This window comes from Buteo buteo, unplaced genomic scaffold, assembly GCF_964188355.1.
Source record: "Buteo buteo unplaced genomic scaffold, bButBut1.hap1.1 HAP1_SCAFFOLD_45, whole genome shotgun sequence".
Classification (NCBI taxonomy): Eukaryota; Metazoa; Chordata; class Aves; order Accipitriformes; family Accipitridae; genus Buteo; species Buteo buteo.
In genome coordinates this window covers 406,033-429,148 of record NW_027439212.1, presented here as the reverse complement: position 1 = coordinate 429,148, position 23,116 = coordinate 406,033, and the positions used below count along the sequence as shown (strand labels likewise).

The window sequence follows — 23,116 nt, the reverse complement described above, 5'->3', positions numbered from 1 at the left end:
CTCAGCTCCCAGGACTGCCGGAGCCCTCGGCACTGCAGGTGCCTAGAGGAAACTCCTGGCCCCAGGAGAAGGCCCCACCTTCTTCTCCCATGGGTCAGCACAGCTGGGGAGGGCTGCCAGTCTCCTCCCTTCAGGCGGTGCTGCCTCGGAGGATCGGTCCCCTCGGCTGCCACTGTGCCCTGCTTTGGGGCCCGCCCTTCCCTGAGGCGATGTTTCCTCCGATTGGCTGCATGAGATCGCTCCTCCCATCCAGTGATGGGTCAGGCGGCTCATCAGTCATCTCTGCTTTGCTCTTGCCAGCTGTGATTGGTGGAGCGGGCATGCCCCGCCTCCAACCAACACCCCCCCCCCCACACACACCCGGCAGGGAGCCCGGCTTTTTCCCCTCTTGCCACCTCTCCTGCAGGCCTCGAAGCTTGACTGGTGGGTTACCTATCGATCACATGCCTTGCCCCCGCCTCCTCAAATGCGATTGGCTGTCCTGGGCCCACTGACTCCCCAGGGACTGCTGGGTGGAGGTTGCCAGGCAACGAACTCCACCTTTAGGGCTGAGAGCCTCAGCATGGAGCTGTGGGCCCTGAGGAAAGGCTGGGGGTCATCAAAGGCGGGTTTGGACCCGAAAACCGAGGATTTCGGCCCGAAACAGGAGGCTCTGGGCACTACAAAGGATAGGCGCGATGCTACAGCTGACGCTGGGGACCCTGCGAAGGAGGGGAACCTCTTGGTTCCTCTGCCCTTTGCCCCAGGGTGCCGTGTATGGGGCAGGACTCTGGACTCGGGGAGAGGGAAGCTTCCTCTGGCTCACGGGCAAGGCTGTGCCAGCCCAGAGCACGCAGGAGGTTGCCACCTCTGAAGACCGGGACGAAGGAAGACTGGCCAGCTTGGCCCTTGCCGGTGCCCCCGCCACAGCAGGAGCCCCCCTCAGCCTGCTGTTCAACCCAGAAAGGGGCTCCGTTCCCGCTTACATCCTCACCTTTACCAAGGAACACCTTTAGGAAGGACTGGGCAAGGCGGAAGCACGTGCTTCCTTTGAGCGAACTTTGCAGAGCGTTCCGTTTGGGTCACGCGCGTGTGGTGGGACCCGCGGGACAGGGGGCTGAGGCTCACGTGGGCTCGCAGCCGGGCCAGCGTGCACAGCAGCCCAAGGGACAAAACCACGTCTCTGCTGGTGGCCTCCCTGTGTGGAGCTGCCCCTGCCCCCTGCAGATGTGCGGAGGCTCGCTGGGGGTGAGGAACAGCACCAGTGGGGCCTGGGTTAACGGGCAGGGGTCCGATGGGCCAGCCAGATGCTACTCTCCGTCCCTCTGCTCGGCCCCTGTGCCGCTGCTGACCCTTTAAGGTCCCCCCGCCATTCCCCACTCGTCCCCCAGTGCCCCCCTTCCGCCCCCTGCCCACACACCTGTAACCTCCTGTGACCCCCTCGGTTCCCCCCAGTGCCCCCTACTCCCCCCAGTGTGTCACTGGGCAGTGCTGTGGGGGGTCCCAGCGTGATGGGACACCGGGAGGGCGAAGCCTGCTGTGGCGATACGGTCGGGGCTCTCGCGGGCTGTTCCCTGCACCAGCGCGGGCTGGTGCTGGAGGTGGTCGTGCCGCGGTGGGAGGGGTGGCGAGGGGATCCCCATGGGCAGTGGGAGGGCACGCCAAGGCCCCAGGACCCCACGGGGAGACCCCTGCTCTGGGCTCTGTCCTGGCATGACTCCATTGTCCCCAGCCCGGGAAGATCTGAGAGGGGCCCCACAGCTGGCAGCCCCCAGCCTCGGTGTCACCCACACGTTGTCTCACCAGCTGCCAGGGTGCTATTAGGGAAAGAACAGATACACTCCCCTTTCGGTGTCTTTTGATGAGCTTTAATTAACTCCGTGGTGCTGGCTGGGGCCAGGTATTGCGGAGGGATTGCTCTAGTGCCTGCCTCGCTCGGAGGTCCCTGTCGTCCTGCGGTCCCGAGAGATCTGGAACAACACCACAGGCAGCGCCGTGGGGACCTGGTCCCGGCCAGGTGCTCCCCTGGCCACCCCGCTCCAGGGACCCGTTCGCCAGGGATCTTCCCACAAAAAAAGACATCCCAAGCAGCAGTATCTCGGTAAAAGTCCTCTGACCCCTTCCTTCCCCATCTCCTGCCTTACCTCAGCAAAGAAAGCTGTAGCTGTCATCCGCAGCTGAACTGAGCAGGAATTCAGCCACGGCAAGAGGTTCTTCACCAGACAGGGGGAGACGACTCCAGCGTTGAGCAGGACACTGCGCAGGGGTCACAAGCGAGGGACACAGTTACCCAGGAAGGCCACAGGCCGGGCCTCCAAAATTCACTTGCGCTGATGCAGACACTATTCTTCAGCTCCCGACGGCTTCCCGGGCACGCCGGGAGGGTCCCAGCGGCCATTTCCCTGGGCACAGCCCTGCAGGAGTTGGCCAGATGCATCCCTGGGGCTCTTACCTGGTCAGGAGACGCACCCCCTCAGGGTGAGCCACGGGGACTTCCAGGCGAGCCCACACTCCCCAAATCTCGAGCAGCTGCGTCCATTTCTGCGCCATGCATTTGCCCAGCACCAACTTTATAGCTGAAAGGAAAATCCTGGCAAAAGAAACAAAGTGCAAAATAAACAAACCCAATCAAACAAAACAAGTCCAAAGAGCACCACCGCCAGAAACCCCAAGAACTCTCAAATCGCAGCAGGTTCGGGGAAGACTGATCTGCAGCAGAGCTAAATACCCCTGGAATGATGCTTCACAGCCTTCCAGACTGCAGCTAACGACACTGGCATTTTCTTCATGCCCCAGACCCACCGAAGCAGAAGAAAACCCACGCCTCTAGACTGACTCCACGCTAGGTGTCAACCAAGGCCAACACCTCATACCTCTTCCCACCAGCCTTTGGCCAAGAATGACACCAGTGCCCGCAAGAGTCACTGCTCCAGCGGGGGTCCGTTGAGGGAGTGCAATGCTATTGTGCACACAAGGGTATGCAGGAGGCAAGAGGACGGCCATCCGCAGTATGAGCTGCGTAAGACCTTCCTGCCTGGGAGCTGGAGTTGCTCCACGAAGGAACAGAAGTAAAACCAACCGCGACGACCGCTTTCCACATCTAGGAAGTGGGGCAGGCGAAGCCCTCCCTCAACCCCACAAAGGCACATGCCTTGGCACGGGGAACTGAAGCCAGCCCCTCCATCTGCCCCTTCGGCTCTTTACCTGCACGGCTTCTCCACATGCAGTTGTTTCCAGCTGGTCATGAGCAAAAGCTGCCTCTCCCCACCCAGCATTTCACTGGCCCACCTGAGCAGGCTGGGAAGGAGGTGGGGAAGCAGTCGCCTGAGCTCCTCCGTGCTCCTCAGGGCAAACACCACCTCGGAGATGGCACGGGTGATCTGCAGAGAAACATGACCAAGAACCACCTGTTCAGGGAAGGCCTTTTCCCACCAGCCTGGTTCCCCCGCCTGCCCAGGGTGGGGGGTCACTGTCCGCACTTGTCACTTCTGCGACAGCCTTGTGGCTCAGGAGTACCAAACTGCCCTGGCTCCCCACACTCCTTGAGGCCGGCCCAGCACAGCGCCCTGCGAATCTCCACGGGCACCCGCAAAGGGCACCTGACTCCCTTGCGCCCAAGCGTGAGTTAGCAAGCAGATGCCGAGCTGCAGAAAGGTGTCTGCCGTTGAACGTACCGTCAGAGTCTCCAGAGCAGTCTGACAGCTGTGCTGCTCACAAGGGGAGGGGTCCGTCCCCAGGCGGTCGTTTCCTGCTCTGTTTAATTTCTCCACTAAGCACCTCAGGATCTGAATCCCAAGGATGCTTCTCCCCAGGCTCCTCCACAGCTCCACCGTGTCACTGCAAGGGAAGAGACGTTCACCCCTGAGCCCGTATCCTTGCGGTCCTGCGGTGCCCTCAAACCTCCTCACCTGCAGTGCGGCTTACAATGCCCCACTCACAGCAGAGACACAAGCACGCAGTCTTGCAACACTCCAGACTGCTTGGGCAGAAAAAAAAGACCTGCTTCTCAACCGGACCCCCCCAGGGCAAGGAAGCTGCAGGGTCCCTGTTTGACTACAGTGGGGAGGTGGGTAGTGCCCGTACCTGTCCATGAGCAGACTCTTCTGGAGGAGACTGCTGATTACAGGCTCCTGGTGAAAGCGGGTGAGGAGAAACACTGCACGGAGCAGGAAGGGCCTGTGGGTGCTCTGCTGCATGTAGCTGTAAAGGGTGTTCAGGATTTTTGGCACCTGAATGGAAGAAGAGGAGAAAGAAGGGCTCCTTTACCCCCTCCTGTGGGGCCCAGGCAGAGTCATTCGGCACATGAGCGATGCCTGCTGCCTCGACACAGAGTCCAGATCCAGCTCGAAACCTCACGCCTTCCACCCTGCCTGACCCTGGCTCACATCTGGAGCCCAGTGTGCTCTTGGCAATCGTGCACCTGCATGCACACACGCACACGCATGCACACGCTCACATGCACAGCCTCGGTCGCTGCATGTGCCCAGGCCCAACCCCATGAGCGGCTGCGTGCCCTGTGTGCACACAGAGGACACGGACCCATTTCACGCTCAGCGCTTGGCTAACTCTCCCCATGTGTCCGTAGCGATGCAAGACCACGACCAAACACGCTCTTTGAGACCCCGCAGATGCCTTGCAGGGCCTCTGCAAGCGCACGTGTCTCCTTCCAGAGGAACCCCGTTCTCCAGGGACGCTTTTCCTTGCCTCTACCCTCCTGAGACTGAGTTAGTCTGCACTGCTTGAGCCACTGGTGGCCCTAGAGCCCAAGCGGAGCGCAGCAGAGCGTGAGCAGAGGAGAACAGGAGCCTTGAAAGGGCAGGCACAGCACGAGGCCAGAGGCTCCCAGGCTACAGATGGGCAGCAACTAGTGGCTAAAGGAAGGGCACCTCACAGGCTGGGTAACACCACAGTCGGGGAAAGCAGTGAGAGCAATGAACAACTATGCAACCTGTGGAAAACCTAGCGTGCCCAGCAAAGCTCAGAGTAGATGGAATTGGGGACCAGTGAAGAAAGAGAAGGGTGAGGTGGGTCCCAGGGCAGGGAGGACTGACAGTGACCCCAGAGGAAGGGGAGGAATGGCAAGGCTGGTGCCTCCCAGTGCCTCACTCATGGGAAGGACCCGGACCAATGGCAGCCTTTGGACAAGAAGTGCCCATAGCCTTGTCACCAGCCGGAGCAGGCGCCAGCAGCGGGTGCTAATGCACGACTCGGACCATCAGGAGCCCCTTGGCTCGGCACACAGGCGGCATTTCTTGAGCCCATGCCAACTGCACAGGGTGCAGTGCAACAGCCAACAGGAGAAAAGACGAAGTCTAATGGAAAAAAAGCTCTCCTTTACCTCCTGGACTATCTCCTCTCTGCATTCCACCAGGAAGATGAACACCCACTTTCTCACTGCTCTTGCACGTGGGGGCATGACATGCAGCAAGCTGTCCAGGATGGCAGTCAGAAAGTCCACAGCCTGTGCTGCAGGGATGCACCTGCAAACAGCCTGGAGAGAAGTCAGGAACAGGAGAGCCCGCATCACAGCTCTGCCCCAGCGATTCGGAAAGGAAAGGCAACTTGACGGGACTGTTAGTTCAGCAGTCACGGAGGGGCCAGTCTCTTGGCCCTCCTGCTGTGCCTACAGTGCTGTTTACATCTGGTGCAGCTAACCGATTTGGAAGTGTCTACCCCCTTGTTGTTTGCTTATATACCAAATTGGTATTCTGACAAGAGCACTCACGCACACACACGTGTGTGCAAACGCACACATCACGGTGTCTGCTCCAGCGTGCCTTAAAGGATGGTCTTGCCTCAGAGCCTCCTGCTACTTGCTAACAACAGCTGTCCTGGACAGCCCGCTCTGGAGACAGAGACTCTGGAGGGGAGCAGGGAGACGTGCAGGAGCCCAGGAGCTGGGCCCCCACCCCACTGTTTCGGGACCAGTTACCTTTGTTATTTGGGTACAGGTCTCCGCAAAAGTCTCGGTGTCCGGGCTGTTCAGCTCCTCACAAAGGCACCGGATCTCATCTGCCTGCGGCACCTTCATGCTCTTGGCTGGAACAAACAGCAGGAGAGAAGAGGAGTCACATCTACAGAAAGCCAACCTCTGGCCCCAGATACCAATAAAGGAGAACCCCCGTGGTGGCAGGGAAGGCCACAGGGAAAGCCAGGGCCCTCCTGAACTTGGGGCAGCGGGATTTCCTGAGCCTGATAAATGGCTGACAAACCCCGGGCTGGAAAGAGCCCTCTTCCTCCTTAAACCTTTTGCTGGGGCTTCAGGGTTTCAGCAGCCTCTGCTCCTAGCAGCTGCGTCCCCTATTCCCACACAGGCCGCCATCGTCTCTGGGAGGCAGGAAACCTCCCTGTGACTTCCTCAGCACAGGCAGACCCTGCTGCCTGAAGAGGAAAGGGTGCAAACACAACCCTTTGCAGCACGCTCTGGGCCTGCAGCTCAGATCCCTCCTCCCTGCCCAGTTTGCTCTGGGCAGCAAATTGGCTTCCTCTCTTGTGCTCCCCAGGAGATTTCTTCCCTGCCAGGGATGACTTTGGAGACTGCCTGGGTAGCTGCCTGTCTCTCCAGGCTGAAGGCAGGGAGCGAGGGGGAAGGCACCCTCTGAAACGTCGGGGACCTCATCCGAGCGAGTTGTCTGACCACCCTCTGTCTCTCCTGCCTGGACCGTGGAGAGGGACAGACGTGGAGGGGGACAGTCCCCAGCATTGGTGACGACGTCCTGCTCTCAGACAGCAGTGAGGGATGGCCCTGACCACCCAACCTCACGCACGCCCCGGGGAGGTGGGACTCGGCAACACTCTCTCAGGGATCCTTCCTGAGATGGGCAGGGGGGCAGAGGGCTAACAGGGTGGGGGCACAAAACCAGCCCAGCACGTTGCCTCCCCCTTCCCTCCACGGGACCCCGGTGGCGCCAGGCCAGGAAGGGAGGGAGGGAGGATCGGGCTGAGCAAGGCTGGGAAGCGCCTGCTCTCCTCACCTTGCATTTGGAGAAGGTAGCCAAGGCAGACCCATGCCCTCTGGTGGCACGTGTCCAGGCAGTCGCTGGTCAGAGACCCCAGCAGTCCCACCAGGGAGCCGAACTGCTTGTAGGGACATCCTCTCTGCAGGGGACAGCAGCAGGAAAAAGGTTGCAGGCAGTCCCAGCGCCCGCTCGCCTCTACTGCCCAGCCTGCTCCCTGGGCAGCGACCAGGCAGAAGGGCTGCCCCATAATCCCAGGGGCCCCGAAAGCCAGCACCCAGCTGGGCAGGGCTCCTTTCCAGGGCCACGAATGGTGGGAATGGGGCACTAGGGCACGCGGAGGGTCCCTACTCACCGTGAGCTCACATCGCTCCTTGCAAGCGCCCAGCACGTGGGTGCAAACCCGCAGGGCTCTCTCCCGCTCCCATTCTTTGGCTGAGGTGAGCCAGCCCTTCAGGACCTGGGGCAGGGGGCATCTCTCTCGCAACAGGAATCTTTCTCTCCCCGAGATCCCTCTCCCTCTCCCTTCTTCTCTGGCCCCTTCCTGGCGCATCCCCCGCCCCACCAAGCACCGGCCCTGCAGCCTTCACCGCCTCGCGCTATGCAGCCGCCTCTGCCCTGTGTCAGGTCTTGCTTCCCTGCTGGCGTCTCCCTGCTCCGGCCTTCCCCCCAGGGCTGCTCTCGCCCAGCTCAGGGCTGGCTCTTGGCTTTCCCTCCACCAGGGCCCACTTCGCTGCCTGTCCTGAGGCTGCAGTGGCCAGGCACTCCTGACCCCCAGCCCCGGCCAGATGCACAGCCCCAGAGCAAGGAGCCAAAGCCCCATTTGTCTGGAGGAAAGGTATCCACCTCCTATCACCCACTAAGGTCTCGATTCTCTGCCCTGGCAACGCTTTCCCTGTTGCCCCGTGGCTACTCACGTGGAACACTTTGCAAAAGCAGGCAGAGGCCGCCTCAGCCTCCAGAAGGGTTTCTATGAGGTGGCCCAGATCTTCCATGCCTCTCCTGTGCAGAAGCTAAAAGCAGCAAAGGAGAGCTGAGGCTATGCATCATGGGGGCTGCCAGGGCGTGCTGAGGTGGGATCCTGACCCAGAGGTGGGCAGGCACTGGCCGGTGGGTACCTCCATGTTCACAGCTGCCCTCACACTCTTCCTTCCCTTTTTCATCTGCTCCTCGGAAGGATGGGACAAAACACTCTGGCAGCACACTGCCAGCAGGTTGCCCTTTTCCTTCCTGCTCAGAGGCGGCCTCAGCTTGCTGGCCAGAGGAAGAAGGGAGACAAAACAGAAAGGGGATTTACTAGCCCTCTCCAGGGTGGTTTAAACCACAACTGAGTCCCTCCTAATCGAGGGCCCCAAATCCAACCCCCCCAGCCCATGCCAGCGAGCACTGCCTTCAGCTCCAGCAATTCCTACCTCCTCCCAGGCAGCAGGCAACCCCCCCACCCCCCCCAGGTTAAGGAACCCCTGGGGCTCCCTTCTTCTGGGAGACACCTGGAATGGGGAACACCCTCCCACTCCACAGCCCCAGCAGCTCCTGGCCCCATGCTCAAGCTGGGCTGGGGCACACTGGGAGTGCCCAGAGCCTGGGGAACAGACCTCACCTCAACTCCTCCAGGGCCTGAAACACTCCATACACCAGGGAGTCCCAGGGCTCCCTCTTTATCCAGTCCTGCAAGTCCCAGAGACAAGTGCAGAGTTGGCAGCGGGCAGGGACACGGGACAGCCCTCCCGCCGCCCCGGGGACAGGCTCTGCTGCCAGGCTTGGGCAGACGCTGCCCCATCTCCCCCACGGAACCCCAAAGGCACAAAGGCACTGCAGGAGGGACCCTGCTCCTCAGCCACAGCCACCCAGTACCAGCACCCAAGGGCCCCACCAGCTGCGGACACAGCTCCAGGAGCTCGCGTGAAGCCGAGAGGCCATCATGCCTCTGGGGAAACCAGGCTGACGGCACAGCCCAAAACTCCCCCGTGTGACGGCTCCAGCTACGGACACTCACCAGCAGGGTCCGCATCGCCTCCTGCTTTAAGGAGAGCTCAAAGCTGCCGCAGTCGCCCACAGCCTGGATGGCACAACTGACCTCGGTGATGCTCTGCACCAGGGCGAGCTTGAGCTGCAAGTCCTGAGGCCAAAGAGAGCAAAGCACCCCTTGAACTCTTTGAAGGGCTGAGAGGTGGAAGAGGAGCACGGGCAGGGAGAAGCCACAGAGGGCTTGCATCTGGACACTGAGGACAAACCCCTCCTTGGGAGGTCTTTAGGAAGAGACCGCCCATCTCGGTACACCCCAGCCCCGAGGGGCCGGAGCTGGGGCACCCGGGCATCCCCACCCTACGCGCCCTGTGCTCCTACCCTCTCTTTATCTCTGGAGAGCCTCAGGATGTTGCCCATGATTTCTTTATCCACACAGGTGAGCAGCTGCTCCCTGGGGGCATGCAGCGCAATGCCGCTGTAGGTGCGCATGAGAGCAGCACGAATGGTCCGGGTTCGCTCCATCTTCTGCCGCCGCTGTACCTGTGTCGACAGAGATGCCCTGAGACATCAGCCCCGGGACTCCTGCGGCGGGCTCCTGCGGCAGGCCCTGCCCCGCACCCTCGCCAGCTCTTTGTTTCCCCCAGCACCTCCCAGCAGCTCCCCGAGCTGCGAGTGCTGGGGCTGGGAGTTGTTCCCACCCCGCAGCTTGAGTTCTCTCTCTCGGAGAGGGAGGAGGTGCAGCCAGCATCACACACGCTGCTGGCTGTTATACCACTGACTCGAGAGGCCGGGGAGCTGTCTGGAACCTTTCTGCGGACAGGTACCCGACATAGCCTGTCACGGTCCTGCTCAGAGCCGTGCAGCCTGTGCGGGTCAGTGGCGCAGATGAGCCCGGTCTGCTCACCTGCCCAGGCCAGGCTGCACTGCTCTCTCTGCAGGGCCCTGCCCTGCCCAGAAAGGCTTCCCCACAGCCCCCAGGTGGGGAGCAGAGCCAACGAGACCTCACCAGGCTCCTGCTCCCAGCCCTCAGCTTTGAGGAAGGGGCAGAGTGTCACACTGTGCCCACCCCCTTGTCACCAGCTCCTGCTGAAGTTAAGTCAGGGCAATGTGCCTGCGAGCAAGCAAGCAAGCAAGCAACTGCTGCAGCTGCCCCAGCTGGGTGGCTCTGATCCACCAGGTGCCAAACCCCATCCTCTCCAGAGACCCCTCAGGGGCCCCAAGGCCAGGATGTCCCCTCTGAAACACAGGTCTCGGGTAGCTCTTCCAAGAAGGTTAATCTCAAGGCAGCTGCCACAGGGTGGCTGCTGCAGGTGTAGAAGTGGAAAGAAGGCCAAAAAAGGAAAGCCAACCAGCAAGCCCCTCGTTCCTTTACCTCCCAGCCCGTGGAAGCCTGGCGGGACCAGTCTCTGGTGAAAGCGGCAGAGAACATAGTCACCGTGCCCAAGACCAGGTGGAAGTGGCTCTCGGCAGCGTGGGACACAACAGAAATCATTCCCTGCAACCACGGAGAAACGGGGAGTCGGTTCCAGTCCAGGCATTCAGCCGTGGCCAGCGACCGTGGCCAGGCAGGACGTTGCAGCAAGCCGGAAACAGCAGCAACGGGGAAAGGAAGGAGGTCTGGAGCTGGGCCAGGAGCAGCCCTCCCTCTCCCCCAGGAAAATCCAGGGGCTGCTCAGGACAGGAGCATCACCTCACCTTGGCCTCAGACAGCTCCACAGGGTTTGTCTCCTGGAGGAACCTCAGCACCTGCCCTTGGACGTGTCTGAGGTCCTGACAAGCTGCCAGCACCGTCCCAAGAGCCTTGTACAGGAAAAGCTGAAAGAGAAGAAGCCGAGCCCGAGATGCAGTCATGGCCCGACCCGTCAGGAGAGGGCTGGCCCCAGATGGACCCCACCACCTCCGGGAGCAGGCAGAGCCGGCCACGATGCCAGGCTGTGGCCAGCCGCTGGGGCAGCCCAGGGGAAACGCCTTTTGGGGACGAGGGAAAGGAAAGCAGTGAAATCTGCCTGCGTGGGCAGAGCACCAGCGCCAGCTCCAGCCCCAGTGCCGGGCAGGACACACACCTCCTCCCAGGAGCCGGCAGCAGAGCTGCCCAGCCGCTGGCTCAGCTCCTGGCTCAGGCCTACGGTCCAGGCCTTGTCCTCCACGGGCTCCAGCGACGCTCGCAGAAACTGGTGTGAACGGGAAAGGAAGCGAGTGTTCCCCAGACCTTGGCCAGGGCCCTTTCCACGCTCACGTGTCCCGGGATGCTGCGGGGGAGAGCTGCCGGGAACGGCAGTCTCCTCCCTCACCCCACCCAAGCCTCTTTTCACCAGCTTCCCTCTTCTCCTAATGCCTCATGTGAGACCACCCGGCAGGCCGGACTTAGAGGAGGAGGCAGCGCTAAGGCGCGTGCCACAGCGTTAGAGGGCATTAGCCATCAGCCGTGGCACGTGTGCAGGCAGCAGCTCCTCTTGAGTGGGCAGGCACCTACTGCCGGGGGAGGCGCAGGGTGCTCAGGAGGTGCCCCCACCTCCTGGTGCCTACACAAGCAGCCCCGAGCTTCCTCCCACAACTTTGCTGCCTCTTCTCCCCCCTCGATTTGTGACACCCCCCGCAAGGATGCTATACCTTAAGCACACGGCGCTCCCACTCTGCAGAGGCCAGGGAGCTCTCAGTTCTGCCTAGGAAGCAAGAGGAAGCAAAAGCTCTCGCAGCTATTTAAGCTCACACCAAAGACGAGTCTGGCGCTCTCCTCTGCAGTCCGACCTCCCAAAAGTCCCAGGCCATCAGGCTAGAGAGGGCCTACGCGAAAGCCCTTGCGAGGCCAAAGACACAGGAGGGATCCCAGGGGCGGTCGTCAGAGGCATTGACTCAATCTGGGGAAGGACGCACTGGCCGCAGCAGATTCCCACTGAGCGACTGCAGCTCCCACAACAACTCCAACCACCCAGTCCCAACACACATTTTCTCCCGAACCACCCATTGCCTTTTGCCCATTTCCAGCCCTTCTCCCAGGCTACTGCCGAGGACAGCTGCTGCAAACCTCGCCTGGCCTGGGGACTTGGTCCTCCAAAGCCGAGGGCTGCACCCCCTCCAGGAGCACCAGTCACGTCCCTCTCCCAGACACCATCCTTGGGTGATGCCAACACCTGCCCTCCGAGGGGACATCAACGGCCCCCTCCATCCCCTGGGCCGAACTGATGCCAGGGGACAGCTGCCCCCAGCCTCAGCACCGGCTCCCTGGAAGGGGAAAGGCAGCAGAGCAAGTGCTGGGGAACTGGGGACAATTGCCCTCCGTCGCGCCAGGCAGCTGCGTTTTCCTGCCCCCCTCCCTCCCCTCCAGCCTCTCCCTCCCCACCCGCACTTTACCTTCCAGGTACTGCAGCAGGAGGGGGATCTCGGTCGCCCACGCCGCCCCCAAGCCTCTGTGGATCCTGCCGTGGAGGGCCTGCAGCAGCTGCAAGGCAGCGACTGCGCGTTCGCGGCTCGGGTAAGGAGCTGCCGCCACCACCTAGAGGAGGGCAGGAGAGAAGGGTCGCTCCTGCCGCCAGAGCCACAGCTTCTCCCAGGAGGGAGCTCGGGAGGGAGCTCGGTGCCGCTTGGCTGGCAGCAGGCAGCCGACGGCTTCACCCAGGGTGCTGCCAGCCCTGAGAACGGAGTGGGATCCCTGATGGGCTCGGGCATGCTGCCTCCTCCTTGGGGGCTCCCGGCGCTGGCCTCAACAGCATCTCTACCCCGGGATCTCCCACCACCCCTGGCCAGAAAAGCTCTTTCCCCAGGGCCCCGCTACTCACCAGCAGTCGAGCCAGCAGGGCCTGGGGAGCCGGCAGCCGGGCTGTGGGGAGGCAGAAAGGCTGGGTGAGCCGACGAGCCTCACGCCTCCGATAGCCCCACACAGGGCTGAGGGCTGAGAGCAGCTGCGCTGCAATAGCGCTGGCTGGGGGGCTCCCCAGGGCTGCCCAGCAGGAGATGAAGGCAGCTCCAGCACGGCCAGGAGCGAGCCCCGGCTCACCAGGAGAGCGCTGCGAGCAGGAGAGCCAGGCCTCTGCGCCGGGCAAGGGGCCACGCAGGGCAGAGCCCCTCGTGCCCAGCAGCAGAGCCTGTCTCTGCCCTTTGCTTTTCCTGGGCTCCTGCTCAGGGCTGGTGGGGCGCAGGGAGACGCGGGCTGGCCTGACCCCTGGCCAAACCCAGCAGCAGCACTCGCTGGGGCTCCTACCTTGCTCCTGGGAGTCCATGGCATCCGGCTCCTCCTCCTCGCACCCCGCTCTCTCCCGTCTCTCAACCAGGGCTCGGAGGCAGCGGGAGAGCGGGATCAGCATGCCGCTGTACTGGGCTGGCACCACGTACTGCAGCAGCCTCGGCCACAGGAGCTGCAGAGAAGAACCGGGCAATTCGCCACACTGGCATTTCCGCTCAGCGCGAAGACGAAAAGGACGGTCTGCATTTCACTGAGCCTGGTGCGCTTCAGCGCAGGAGGGGACAGGTTCAGGGCATGGGGGAGCACACGGAAAAATGTCCTGAAGGCAAGAAGCGGCCACAGCAGCAGGACAGAGGGCAACTTACTTTGGTCATCCCTCTCAGAGTGACGTCCAGTGAGCCCACGATGTCCAGGCACAGGGCTCGAATTGCTCCATCCTCTGGGTTTTCCCAGGCAAAAAGGCCTCCTGCCACCTGTAAGACAGAGTTGGCAAACCCCCAATTACCTTCAGCTCCCAACTGATGAGGCTCAGGCACCCCTCACCAGTGCTCTTCTTGCTCCTGTGCCTGCCCCCCTCCCGATGGCCAGACGGACCCAGCTCGAGGACCGGGTCCCAGACCCTGGGAAGGACTGGGAAGCCTGGGAGCAGACAGTGCCGCTGCTTGCCGACTCGGTCCCCTGGGGCCCAAATGCTGCTGTCGTGCCACCAAAGCAGAGGTGAGGAACGTGCCCTTCAGCAAGGCTGTGCTCAGTGCCAGCCCTGGAGGCAGCACACCCAGCCCGACAGATGTGGAGGAGCACCCAGAAGCCCTTTCCTTTGCCCTGCTCCCAAAGCAGAGCCTCCCCGAGCCTCAGAGTGACGCACATGGATCTCCCAGCTAGAGGGAAGGTGCGGCCAGAGGGAATGTCCTCGGCGAGTCAGCGGGAGGCTCGGCCATCCCCAGTTTTCACCTCCTGGGCACCCAGCTGAATGCTGGGAAACGCTCACCACAGGGACTGCCAAACGGCCCGTCCCCTTGCCAGAAGGGATGTGGGCCCCCAGACTGTTACTGGATGGGCAGGGTGTGCTTTGGAGGGCCAGAGCACGAGAACACCACAGAAAGCTCCTCTAGCCAGGCCCACCTGTCCGCACTGGCTGTGTTTTGCTCACCGTCCATCAGCATTTAAGGACGGAAGATGTCCTGCCCCTACAAGACGCTCCCTTTGCAAGGCGGCTTTGCCGAAGGCGCCCGTGGGCACAGCTCGGCACCACAGTGCTGGGTGGCATGCCGAGGTGTAAACCCACATCATCCACTGACATCTCCACCAACATCGGCACAGACACCCACGAGGAACGGCCATTCGGAAGCGGCTCTGACGGCAGTGCCAGCGCCGATGGCTCTGCAGCATGGAGCTCTCCAAGGCCAAGGCCGCCGGCAGGAGCCCTCAGCACGGTCCAGGCACTGGTCAAAACAACCAGCCCTGGGTGTCCTGCTCTGCCCTTACCAGTGTGCCCGAGGTCCGGCTGAACTCGCTGAAGATGTGCCCCACCACATCCCATGGGCAGCAGCTCTGGGATCCGGAGCTGAGCAGCTCCCTGCTGAACTCCAGAACTGCCCTCCGCACCTGCCAGGGGAGAGTGTGGTTATGACCCTCCTGTTCAAAACCCAAAGAGTTTGCGCCTTTGTGGCTCGCAGAGAGGTGGCAAGGCCACGGCAGAAGCTTTCGCTCCTGGCGTCAGGGCTGGGCTTCAGCACCAGGCTGGACGGGCATTTGCCCCGCAGAGCCCAGAGACCTCCCCGCTCTGCCCTGCCAGCTCTCCCCAGGGAGGAGCCATCAGCCACCACCTGGGCAACGCGCCAGCACTTCCCCAGGCCCTCTGGCTCTGTCCCAAGGGAAAGGGTTTCTCTGCCTCCCCTGGTGGCACCCTCTCTTCCCAAACCAGTTCACCTGGGCACTGGGGTCACTGCACAAGGAGCGCATGGCCTCCACCAGCTGGGGCAGCTTCTCTCTCACCGCAGGTGCTGGAAGAGATACGGAGAGGTGTGCATTGAGGCAGAGCCCCAGTGGCAGAAGGGATCCCCTGAAGCTTCCAATGGGACAGAAGAGCGGGGCCTGACTGGCTTCACGGGAAGCAGCGGCGTAGTCGGAGCAACCCCACTTCCAGAGGCTATTTTACAGGGACCGAAGGCTATGGCAACAGAGAGAACAAGAGAAACAGCACGGGTACGAGCAGCTCCTGTGCAAAGCAGCCCACCTGCCCGCCCACCAGCCTGCCTGTGTTACACGCCCGTGGAGCGCCGTCCCTGGTGTGCCGGCATTTCTAACTGCCGGGGGAGAGCCCTGCTGCGGGGCGTCAGCTCGGCTGGGGGACCCGCTCTTCGCAGCTCCCTTTGGGTGCAGGTGCACCACTTTCGGCCCGTTCCTGCTGTCAGCCCAGCAGCCCCAACCCCTGCCTTGCGTCCCTGGTCTGTGGCACTGACCGTCAGCGCGGGCCAGCGCTCCCAGCAGGCCCAGGGCTGCCACGCGACCGGCCTCACTCCCACCGCTCAGCTGGGAGTGCAGAAACATGCCTGTCTCCTCGGGGCGCATTCGTGCTGCGGGGAAGAAATCGCATTCTGCATCAGCAGGCAGCTGTCCCCAACAGCCAAGGACAGGGAGAGAGCTGCCACGGCACGGCGGGCCATCGCCCAGTCTCCTCTCCTTACCCTGCAGCATGATGCAGCGGGACAGCACTGCCTTCTGGGCCGGGCCAGCCTCCTCGGTCACATCAGGGAGCTGTGGGAGCAAGATCCATTTTAGAGAAAGCGGCATCAGTGCTGAGAGGGACCGAAAAGTAATGGCGCTCTCCGTTCTCCTCTCCCTGGGCACTCTGGGCATGGGACCCACAGCCGAAACCCAGCCCACCCCACGGTGGCCCCGGGCACACACAGAGGTTTGCGGCAGCCCAGGCTGCCCAGGAGCTGAGGCTGAGCAGCGCTGAAAGGCTGCCCTCAGGGTGCTGGCGCTCCAGAGTCCTCCTGCGACTTGGCCGAGAGGGAAATGGCTGTGGGAACCGGGCTGCCGCTCAGGCCCGTTCCAAACAGCCAGGATCAGGCCTCCTGCAGCCTTAAGATGGCACCTGGATCGAAGTCCTGGCATGCTCCAGGCCTGCAGGAAGGTCCCAGTGGAGGAACGCCCTGCTCTGCCCTGCCAGCCGGCAGGTCCTTCCCTTCCGTGGCAATCATGGGTGCAGGCCCCAGGCTTGCGGCAGGGCGCAGGGCTCCCCTTACCTGGCGGCGCACAGCGGTGCTGATGGCAAGAGCCGTGCCCTGCGGCATTGGGGTCTGAACTCCCTCCAGGATCTCCAGGACATAGCTGAGGCTCTACAAGAGAACGGGGGGGAAGAGGAGGCTCAAGCCACCTAAAGGCACTTGGGAATGGAGAAACCCAGCACGTCTGGGATAAGGGGAGCCCCTAACATCAGCTCCCAGGGAAAAGCCTGACGAGCAGAGCAGCATCAAGAGGGTCTCTTTCCTCGGAACGGAGCCCGGGCTTGACAACTCAGTTTCCCACTCATCAGACCTCGCCAGTCGCCGCATGGGACTGGACATGGCCCTGGGCATTCGGGCAAAGCTCTTCCTGCACACAGAGCCCCAGGGAGCTGGCAGTGCCTCCCTTCCTGAGCAGATGAGCCCCAGGGACTCTTGCCTCCCTCCCGCCCTGCCCCGGGTTTCTCCTTTTCTGCCCAAAGAGCCCAGGAAACCTCAGGCCTCCTCTGCTCTTCCTGTTCCTTCTCTAAGGGCTTCCCAGCTCCTCCTGGCACCCCACAGCTCCCCAGTGCCTCTTAGCACTCGCGCAGACCCACCCCAGCAGCCACGCCAGGCCCTGCGCAACATCTCACCTCGGTGAGCCGGGAGTTGTCTCGGACCTCCTGGTATTGCTGCAGGAGCCAGAGGAGCTGCTCCCAGGTCTGCTCTCGGTGCTGCTCCTCATGCAGAAGGACCCCCAGCATGGCAGCCACTGCCCCGAGGACAGCCTGCTTGTCCTGAAGAGGGAAGGGAGAGGCTCCGCTTGGAGGGCTGAAGGTCTGCCTAGTGCTCAGCATCCCCTGAACACCGGTCTGCCCTTCCCACTGGGAGGGGTTTCCCTTTCCCTTCTGCCCTGCAGAAGAAGGGCTCGCTCCAGAGGAGAGAGAGCACTTCCCCACCCTGCTACCCCAGCCCTCCCTGCAGAAAGGCCCCAAGGCTCGGCTGCTTCCCGTCGGGAAGCCCCCTTCCCCTCGGCCCTCTGCTCGCACCCCACTGGGCACAGACGGACCCAGCGCCATGGACATCCCTGCTGCAGCCCCGGGCGTGGAAAGCAGCACTTCTCACCTCTTCCTCCTTGCAGTCCAGCCAATTTGCCACCACATAGCGGAAGACCGGGTAAATGGCTTCACAGAACTGTGCTACCCCCTTGCGAGGGAAGGGGCATTGCTCCCAGCTGCAGAGGTATGTACTGACTCCTTTCGACCATTGCTCCAGGACTGCACCAGGACAAAGGAAAAGGGAGCATGTGAGAGTCTGCAGCAGGGACGGTACCTTGCGTTCACGCCCAAGCCTGCTTTAAGGACGGTCCCAGGCTCAGCAGGGCTTCCCTGGATCTGGATCTGGATCCAAGGGCAATCTGTGCTCTTGAGGTGCCTGGGTTCAAACACCCCACCGTTTCTCTCCTCCTCACACCCATCGCACCTTCTCCTCCTCAACGGCCCCTTCCCCTCCAGCATTTCCAACTGCACACCCTTCCCTTCCCTTTTCCCTTCCCTTCCCTTTTCCCTTCCCTTCCCTCATACTCGCCCTTTCAGAGTAGGGAGTTTAATCCCAGAGGGAAGCGGGGGAACAGAAACCGTGGGAAGGGACCCAGGAGTTTCTCCGTGCAGCGCTGCCGCGTCCCGCCCACAGAAACCTCCTGGCCTTCCCCCGCTCCTCCTACACACTCGCTGCAGTTTGGGATTGCCCCGGGCTCACACCCACCACGTTCCCTCTGAGATCACATGGAGGCATCGAAGGCCGCCCCTGCCCCTAAGACCCCAGCCAAGGAGCCGACACTCACCACTGCAGATGGCATGCAGGACCTCGCCGCTCCCCACCTGGGTCAGCACGGTGCGCAGGGCGAGCAGCGTCATTCCCACAAAGGGGATGCACCGCAGGGCTGCAGAGGAGGCAGGGACAGAGGGACCGAGAGGGTCGGTGAGAGACACGGGAGACTGGGGTCCATCCCTGCCAGGGCTGGGGCTGCTGGGCCACGCAGGACGTGCCGGAGGGTGTGGGACGGGCTGCCTTCCCCGGGGGGAAGCCCTTTGGGGAAACGGGGAGGACGGTGGGGGGCCAAGACCCCGCGGGTTTGTCTCCAACAGGTTCCCACCCTTTGGGAACTGGGATCGGGCTGATAAGGCAGAGCTGCCAACTGGCCCTGGCGCGGAGCAAGGAGGCACGGCAACTCCGTAGCCCCCCAGTTCAACACAGGGCGTTTAGGGAGGGGGAGGATCCCTTCTCCTTGTTATCACAGATCTCTACCCAAGGCCCAGGGTGCCATACCATAGCTGCGGGCCATTTTGCCCAAGGTGAGGAGCACAATCTCATCAGGGACCTTCCTCATGGCCTTCAGGTGGCTCTGGAGCTCGGACATGACAAAGTGGAAGTGGGAGCGGGCCAGAGCTACCAGGACGTCACTAGCGGCCATCTTCACGTCACCTGTCACACCCTGCAAAAGCGTCACAGGTTAAACACTCCGGAGAAAAAGGCTGAGGCACTAGGGCAGGCTGAATGACCCCATCTCCTCTGCAAGACCCCTCGGGACAGCTGTGCTCGGGGCCGAGCGGCTGCTGCCTCTTGTACCCTGGGATAGGCGAGCAGTTCCCTGGCGAGATGAGGGAGGCTTTGCCCCAGAACAGCCCTGTGCTGCTGCCTCCTCTCCCTCTCCATGCAGATGCCAGGATCAAACTGCCACAGACTCAAGACCCCCCTGGGACCTCTCCGTGGGGCTGGTGGGTTGCCACGGCCCTTCCTCAAAGCAGGACAAACAGTGTTGAGCTTGAACCCAGCTGTCGCTCAGTTAGAAACAGCCCCGAGTCCGCTTCTCTGCACAGTTCCCTGCCTCCCTGTGGAGTGACTGCTAGAAGCGACTTATCAGTATGTTCCCCGCACCCCCTTGAGGGAAGGCAAAACCTCCAGGGTGGAATGCAGTGGACACGCAAGGAATTGGTTCCCTAATAATTCTCTGTGCAATGTAACCTGCAACCTTAGATGTTAGCAACACCAAGGCAGTTTGGTGTGCTGACCCTAAGAGAAGTAACACGGAGGGTGGAGTGGAGCGGAGACGCCACGGCCAGTCTCTGTGATGTTATCGCAGGGATAGGGAACTGGAACGATAGGAAGGGTAGGTCCCTGCATTGAATCCACGGAAGCAAGGAGGTAAAATCATGGGGGTTCTGTCGATCTACTGCCCTACTTCTGATTTATCTCCTAAGTGCCCTGTCCTGGGGTACTGACACGCAACATCACGTCCTCTGGGTGAACTTTGCTCATTAGAATACCAAAACACACCTCCATCCCAAAAGCTACCCGCCTCCAAAGTGCAACCACCCCTCACTGAGCCTGCGCTCTGAATTTTTTTCTAGCATGTCCTTTTAAAAGCAAAGCCAGAGAACTTAATACCAATCAAAGTAAAGGCATGCATGACTGGAGTCACTCGAGCTCCACCTAAATAGGAAAATAGTGTAAAAAGGCCCAAAGAAAGGGTGACTATTAGGGAAGATACCGTCGTGGACAAGTTGGGAGGACATCACTGCCTTCTGGGGTCAGTCGACAGGCTGAACCTCTCTTCCCCCCAGAGGGACACCTCTTGGGTGAGATTCGAACACTCGGCTGTACCGAGTGCTTTCCCGGGAAACTTAGAATTCTTTAGAGCTCTTTTCCTTCCATAATTTAATGCGCTTGTAGTCGACTGTATTATTATTTGCACGTGCCTTGCAGACAGTGTATTTATCATCGGCAATCCAAAAGAACCTGTACTCCTGTTGCTTTAATAAACTGTACTATTCATTAAAATCTAGCCGTGATAGTTCATTGAATGCAACCAAGCTCCTTAAGTCTGGCTGTGATAGTTCATTGAACGCCACTAAACTGAAAGTACAGTGCGCTATTTGTGCGTCCGTAATCGTGTTAGTTCAACATATTGAACGCGACCGGACTTACAGTGCTGAACTGGGCATCACCCAGAATCTAAGCCTAGCCGCCCCCAGCCCCTCGGACATCTAAAGACAAGCTGGAACGCAAGGGGGGTTATTTTCTGCCCAAAGTCTTTACCCTTTAACACAACACTCCCCTCTCCAAATTCCCTGTCACGACGAGTCCCCAGAGCCTCTCCCTTAGGACCTCTGCTGGGTCTGAACAACTGAGGAACATCTCTGCGCCACTCTGTATTTCCCCCAAAACCAGGGGCAGAGGCAGGCTGCTTGGGTGGCCTTGAAAGAGAACAAGCTCACCTGGGCTGCTCGCATGTCACTCAACGCCTCTGCTATCAGGCGGTTCACAACGCCACTCGTCAAACAGCCGTCGTCTCCCCACAAGACGCTCTCCAGCTCCCGGTACGTCTCCACTCGGTCACCCTGGGGACGGACCACAAAGGGGAGTGATGGGACTTGCTTTGCCCTTGTTCCCAGGGAGCCACGACAGAGACCTGCTGCCCCCCAAATCATCTGCGTGACACGGGCACGAGGGACGAGTTGCAGGCATCGGTCAGGACAGCCACGGGGAACAGCAGGATCTTCCGCGGTGCCTCTGACACGAGCAGAGAGTCAGACAGGGAGATCGACTCCACCGGGGCAAAAGGCCACATGGGAGCCTGGGCGGTCACTCCTGAAAACGGGGGATGGCGGAGGTCAGGGGGAAAGTGCCGGACAAGGAAGGGTGTGACTGTTCACTCAACTCCTGCCTAGATTTTGGCTAACCCAGCTCCTGCTAAGGCCTGGTGTATGCTGGGAGCAGCACCATTAGGTCAAAGCGAGAGCACCGCGTAGGCAGGACGCGTGGCCAGAGAGAGCTAAAGGGCCATGATGCAGCCATTACCAGCTGCGGATGGCTGTCTCCGGCAGCCATTACCTTTTGTCTGGCAGTTTCCTCAAAATCCACTAACGTAAGGAAATGGTATAGACCCAGCCTCCAAGCTGGAGGGTATAAAACATCAGCTTACTCAAAAAGCTTTTGAAGCAGATCCAACAGCAGCTGAACTGCTGAGGCTTTCATGCTTCCCGGTGCGACACAGGGGACGCCCACACCGTGATGGAGGAGGAAGGGTGAGCGCTCTCTCGGTTGGCTCATAGGTTCATAGCAAAAAAATTCTTTTTTTTGCTCATAGGTGCACGATATTAAGAGTTACAGATTATAAGTTATGAAACCTTATGACTTGACTGGTGAAGGAGTGAATTCAGGTGATAGACGAGTCTGGGAGAAGGGAATTGAGCCCCTGTCATGTTTTTTCATTGTATTTCTTACTGAGCTCATGAAATAAAGTTGAAATCACAGCGTATGTTGTCCTGTACATTTGAGAGATCCAAATGGACCGTGGCAAAGGGGAAGGCATGGGAACGAGACCATGCCCCGAGGAGGGGAAGCCGTGAGCACCCTGCGCCTTGGGGCCCAGTGTTGCTCCTCGCACGGGCAGGAGCCCCAGCACTGGGAGCTCCCGGGGAAAGGAGTGGGGAGCAATGGCATTAGTCCAGCTTGAGCAGCAGGATCGGCGCCTGGGGACAAAGCGCCTGCAGGAGGGCAGAGGTGCTGTCAGGTGAGACGCCCCTCTGCCACGGCACCCGGGGAAGCCAGGGGCATGGAGGGGAGCCCTCAACCCCCACCTCACCTCATGGTCTTGCAGTCGCTTTAGCAGAGAAGTCCCGACGGCCACAAAGGTAGTGACGGCCGCAGGGACAGTCCCCGTCACACCGCCTCTGTCCTCAGAACGCGCAGGTCTGGACTGGGAACGCACGCATGAGCAGAGAGCTGCAAGAAAAGAAAGAAATGGCTTTGCTGGCTGCAGGGCTTCGCGCCAGGGAGGGGTGAGGATCTTCCCAGACTGCCCCAGCACTACCAGCCTGTGCTGGGCTGTACTGGCAAGAGGGAAGTCAGTGGGATGAGGGGAGGGAGTCTTCCCCTCACCGCGGCAGTGGGAAGACCACCCTGGGGGACTGGGCCCATCCTGGGCTCCTCAGTGACAGAACGGCAGCGATGCGCTGGAGTGAGTCCAGCACAGGGGCCCTGAGCTGGCCAGGGGACGGACACGGGCTCCGCAAGGAGAGGCCGGCAGGGCTGGGGCTGGGCAGCCCTGACAAGAGCCGGCCAGCCCAAGTCACCTCTGAGCGGTCCCCAGCTGCCTCACGGAGGGCAGGGAGAGGATGGATCCAGGACCCTCTGGGACGTGCCTGGCAGCAGGATGAGAGGTGATGGGACGCAGCCCCCAGCACCCGGCTGGGACAGACACTGCCTCCAGCACGTATCAGACCCCAGCCTCCCACCAGCCCCTCACCTCTGAGCGCTCTCATCCTCCGCATGGGCAGCAGGATCCCACGGATCGACACGCTGCTCCTCCAGGCAAAAGCCATGAGCAACTGGGGCAGCACCAGCCCCAGGAGGAAGATGTAGAGCCCAACCACTGTGACCTCACAGAGGGCTCCGGTGACATGGGGACATGTGCTGGGGACGCAGCAGCACCCTGGGGACCCCCCAGGCCCAGAAATGCAGGATTTTCCATCCCTTGAATTTGCTCATGGTCCTCAAACAGTTTTAGCAAAGACTTGCTCCAGACAGCCCTTCCCAGCTCTGTCCCTGGGAAGACTGGGACTTCTTTTCTCTCTCAGAAGAGAAGACTTTTCCTTCGGCAGGGGACTGATACGGGTGGGGTGTCCCAGGCCCTTGTGCCTGAAGGCAGGAGTCTGGAGAAGAACAAGCAGCAGTGGATGGGGATCAAGTCAGGTGAAAGGCAGAACATTAAAGCAATTAAGTTTACTAAGAGTAAAGAAATGAGTCTTAGGACCATCAAG

The 23,116-nt window shown here is 61.1% G+C and overlaps 3 protein-coding genes across 3 annotated transcripts in view; all 3 read right to left on the bottom strand.

The window, feature by feature from the left end:
* LOC142027639 (membrane-anchored junction protein-like) overlaps positions 1–23,116 on the bottom strand; it is a 300,152-nt gene that overhangs the window by 96,656 nt on the left and 180,380 nt on the right.
* Positions 405–7,659, bottom strand: LOC142027634 (maestro heat-like repeat-containing protein family member 2B). Its single transcript, XM_075021930.1, has 10 exons — positions 7,291–7,659; positions 6,954–7,077; positions 5,912–6,018; positions 5,318–5,470; positions 4,063–4,208; positions 3,654–3,816; positions 3,184–3,359; positions 2,432–2,569; positions 2,124–2,235; positions 405–1,949 (listed from the first exon to the last, which is right to left on the bottom strand). Exons 1-10 carry the CDS (start codon positions 7,486–7,488, stop codon positions 1,899–1,901), a joined length of 1,368 nt encoding a protein of 455 aa, XP_074878031.1. The 5' UTR covers positions 7,489–7,659; the 3' UTR covers positions 405–1,898.
* LOC142027633 (maestro heat-like repeat-containing protein family member 2B) lies at positions 8,388–22,986 on the bottom strand. The gene is made up of 22 exons (XM_075021929.1): positions 22,603–22,986; positions 21,940–22,079; positions 20,570–20,692; positions 18,621–18,786; positions 18,136–18,234; positions 17,418–17,569; positions 16,946–17,089; positions 16,335–16,427; positions 15,771–15,840; positions 15,546–15,659; positions 15,013–15,086; positions 14,569–14,688; positions 13,449–13,556; positions 12,575–13,255; positions 12,255–12,396; positions 11,514–11,566; positions 10,967–11,074; positions 10,599–10,718; positions 10,276–10,398; positions 9,282–9,443; positions 8,932–9,054; positions 8,388–8,603 (listed from the first exon to the last, which is right to left on the bottom strand). Exons 1-22 carry the CDS (start codon positions 22,676–22,678, stop codon positions 8,532–8,534), a joined length of 3,063 nt encoding a protein of 1,020 aa, XP_074878030.1. The 5' UTR covers positions 22,679–22,986; the 3' UTR covers positions 8,388–8,531.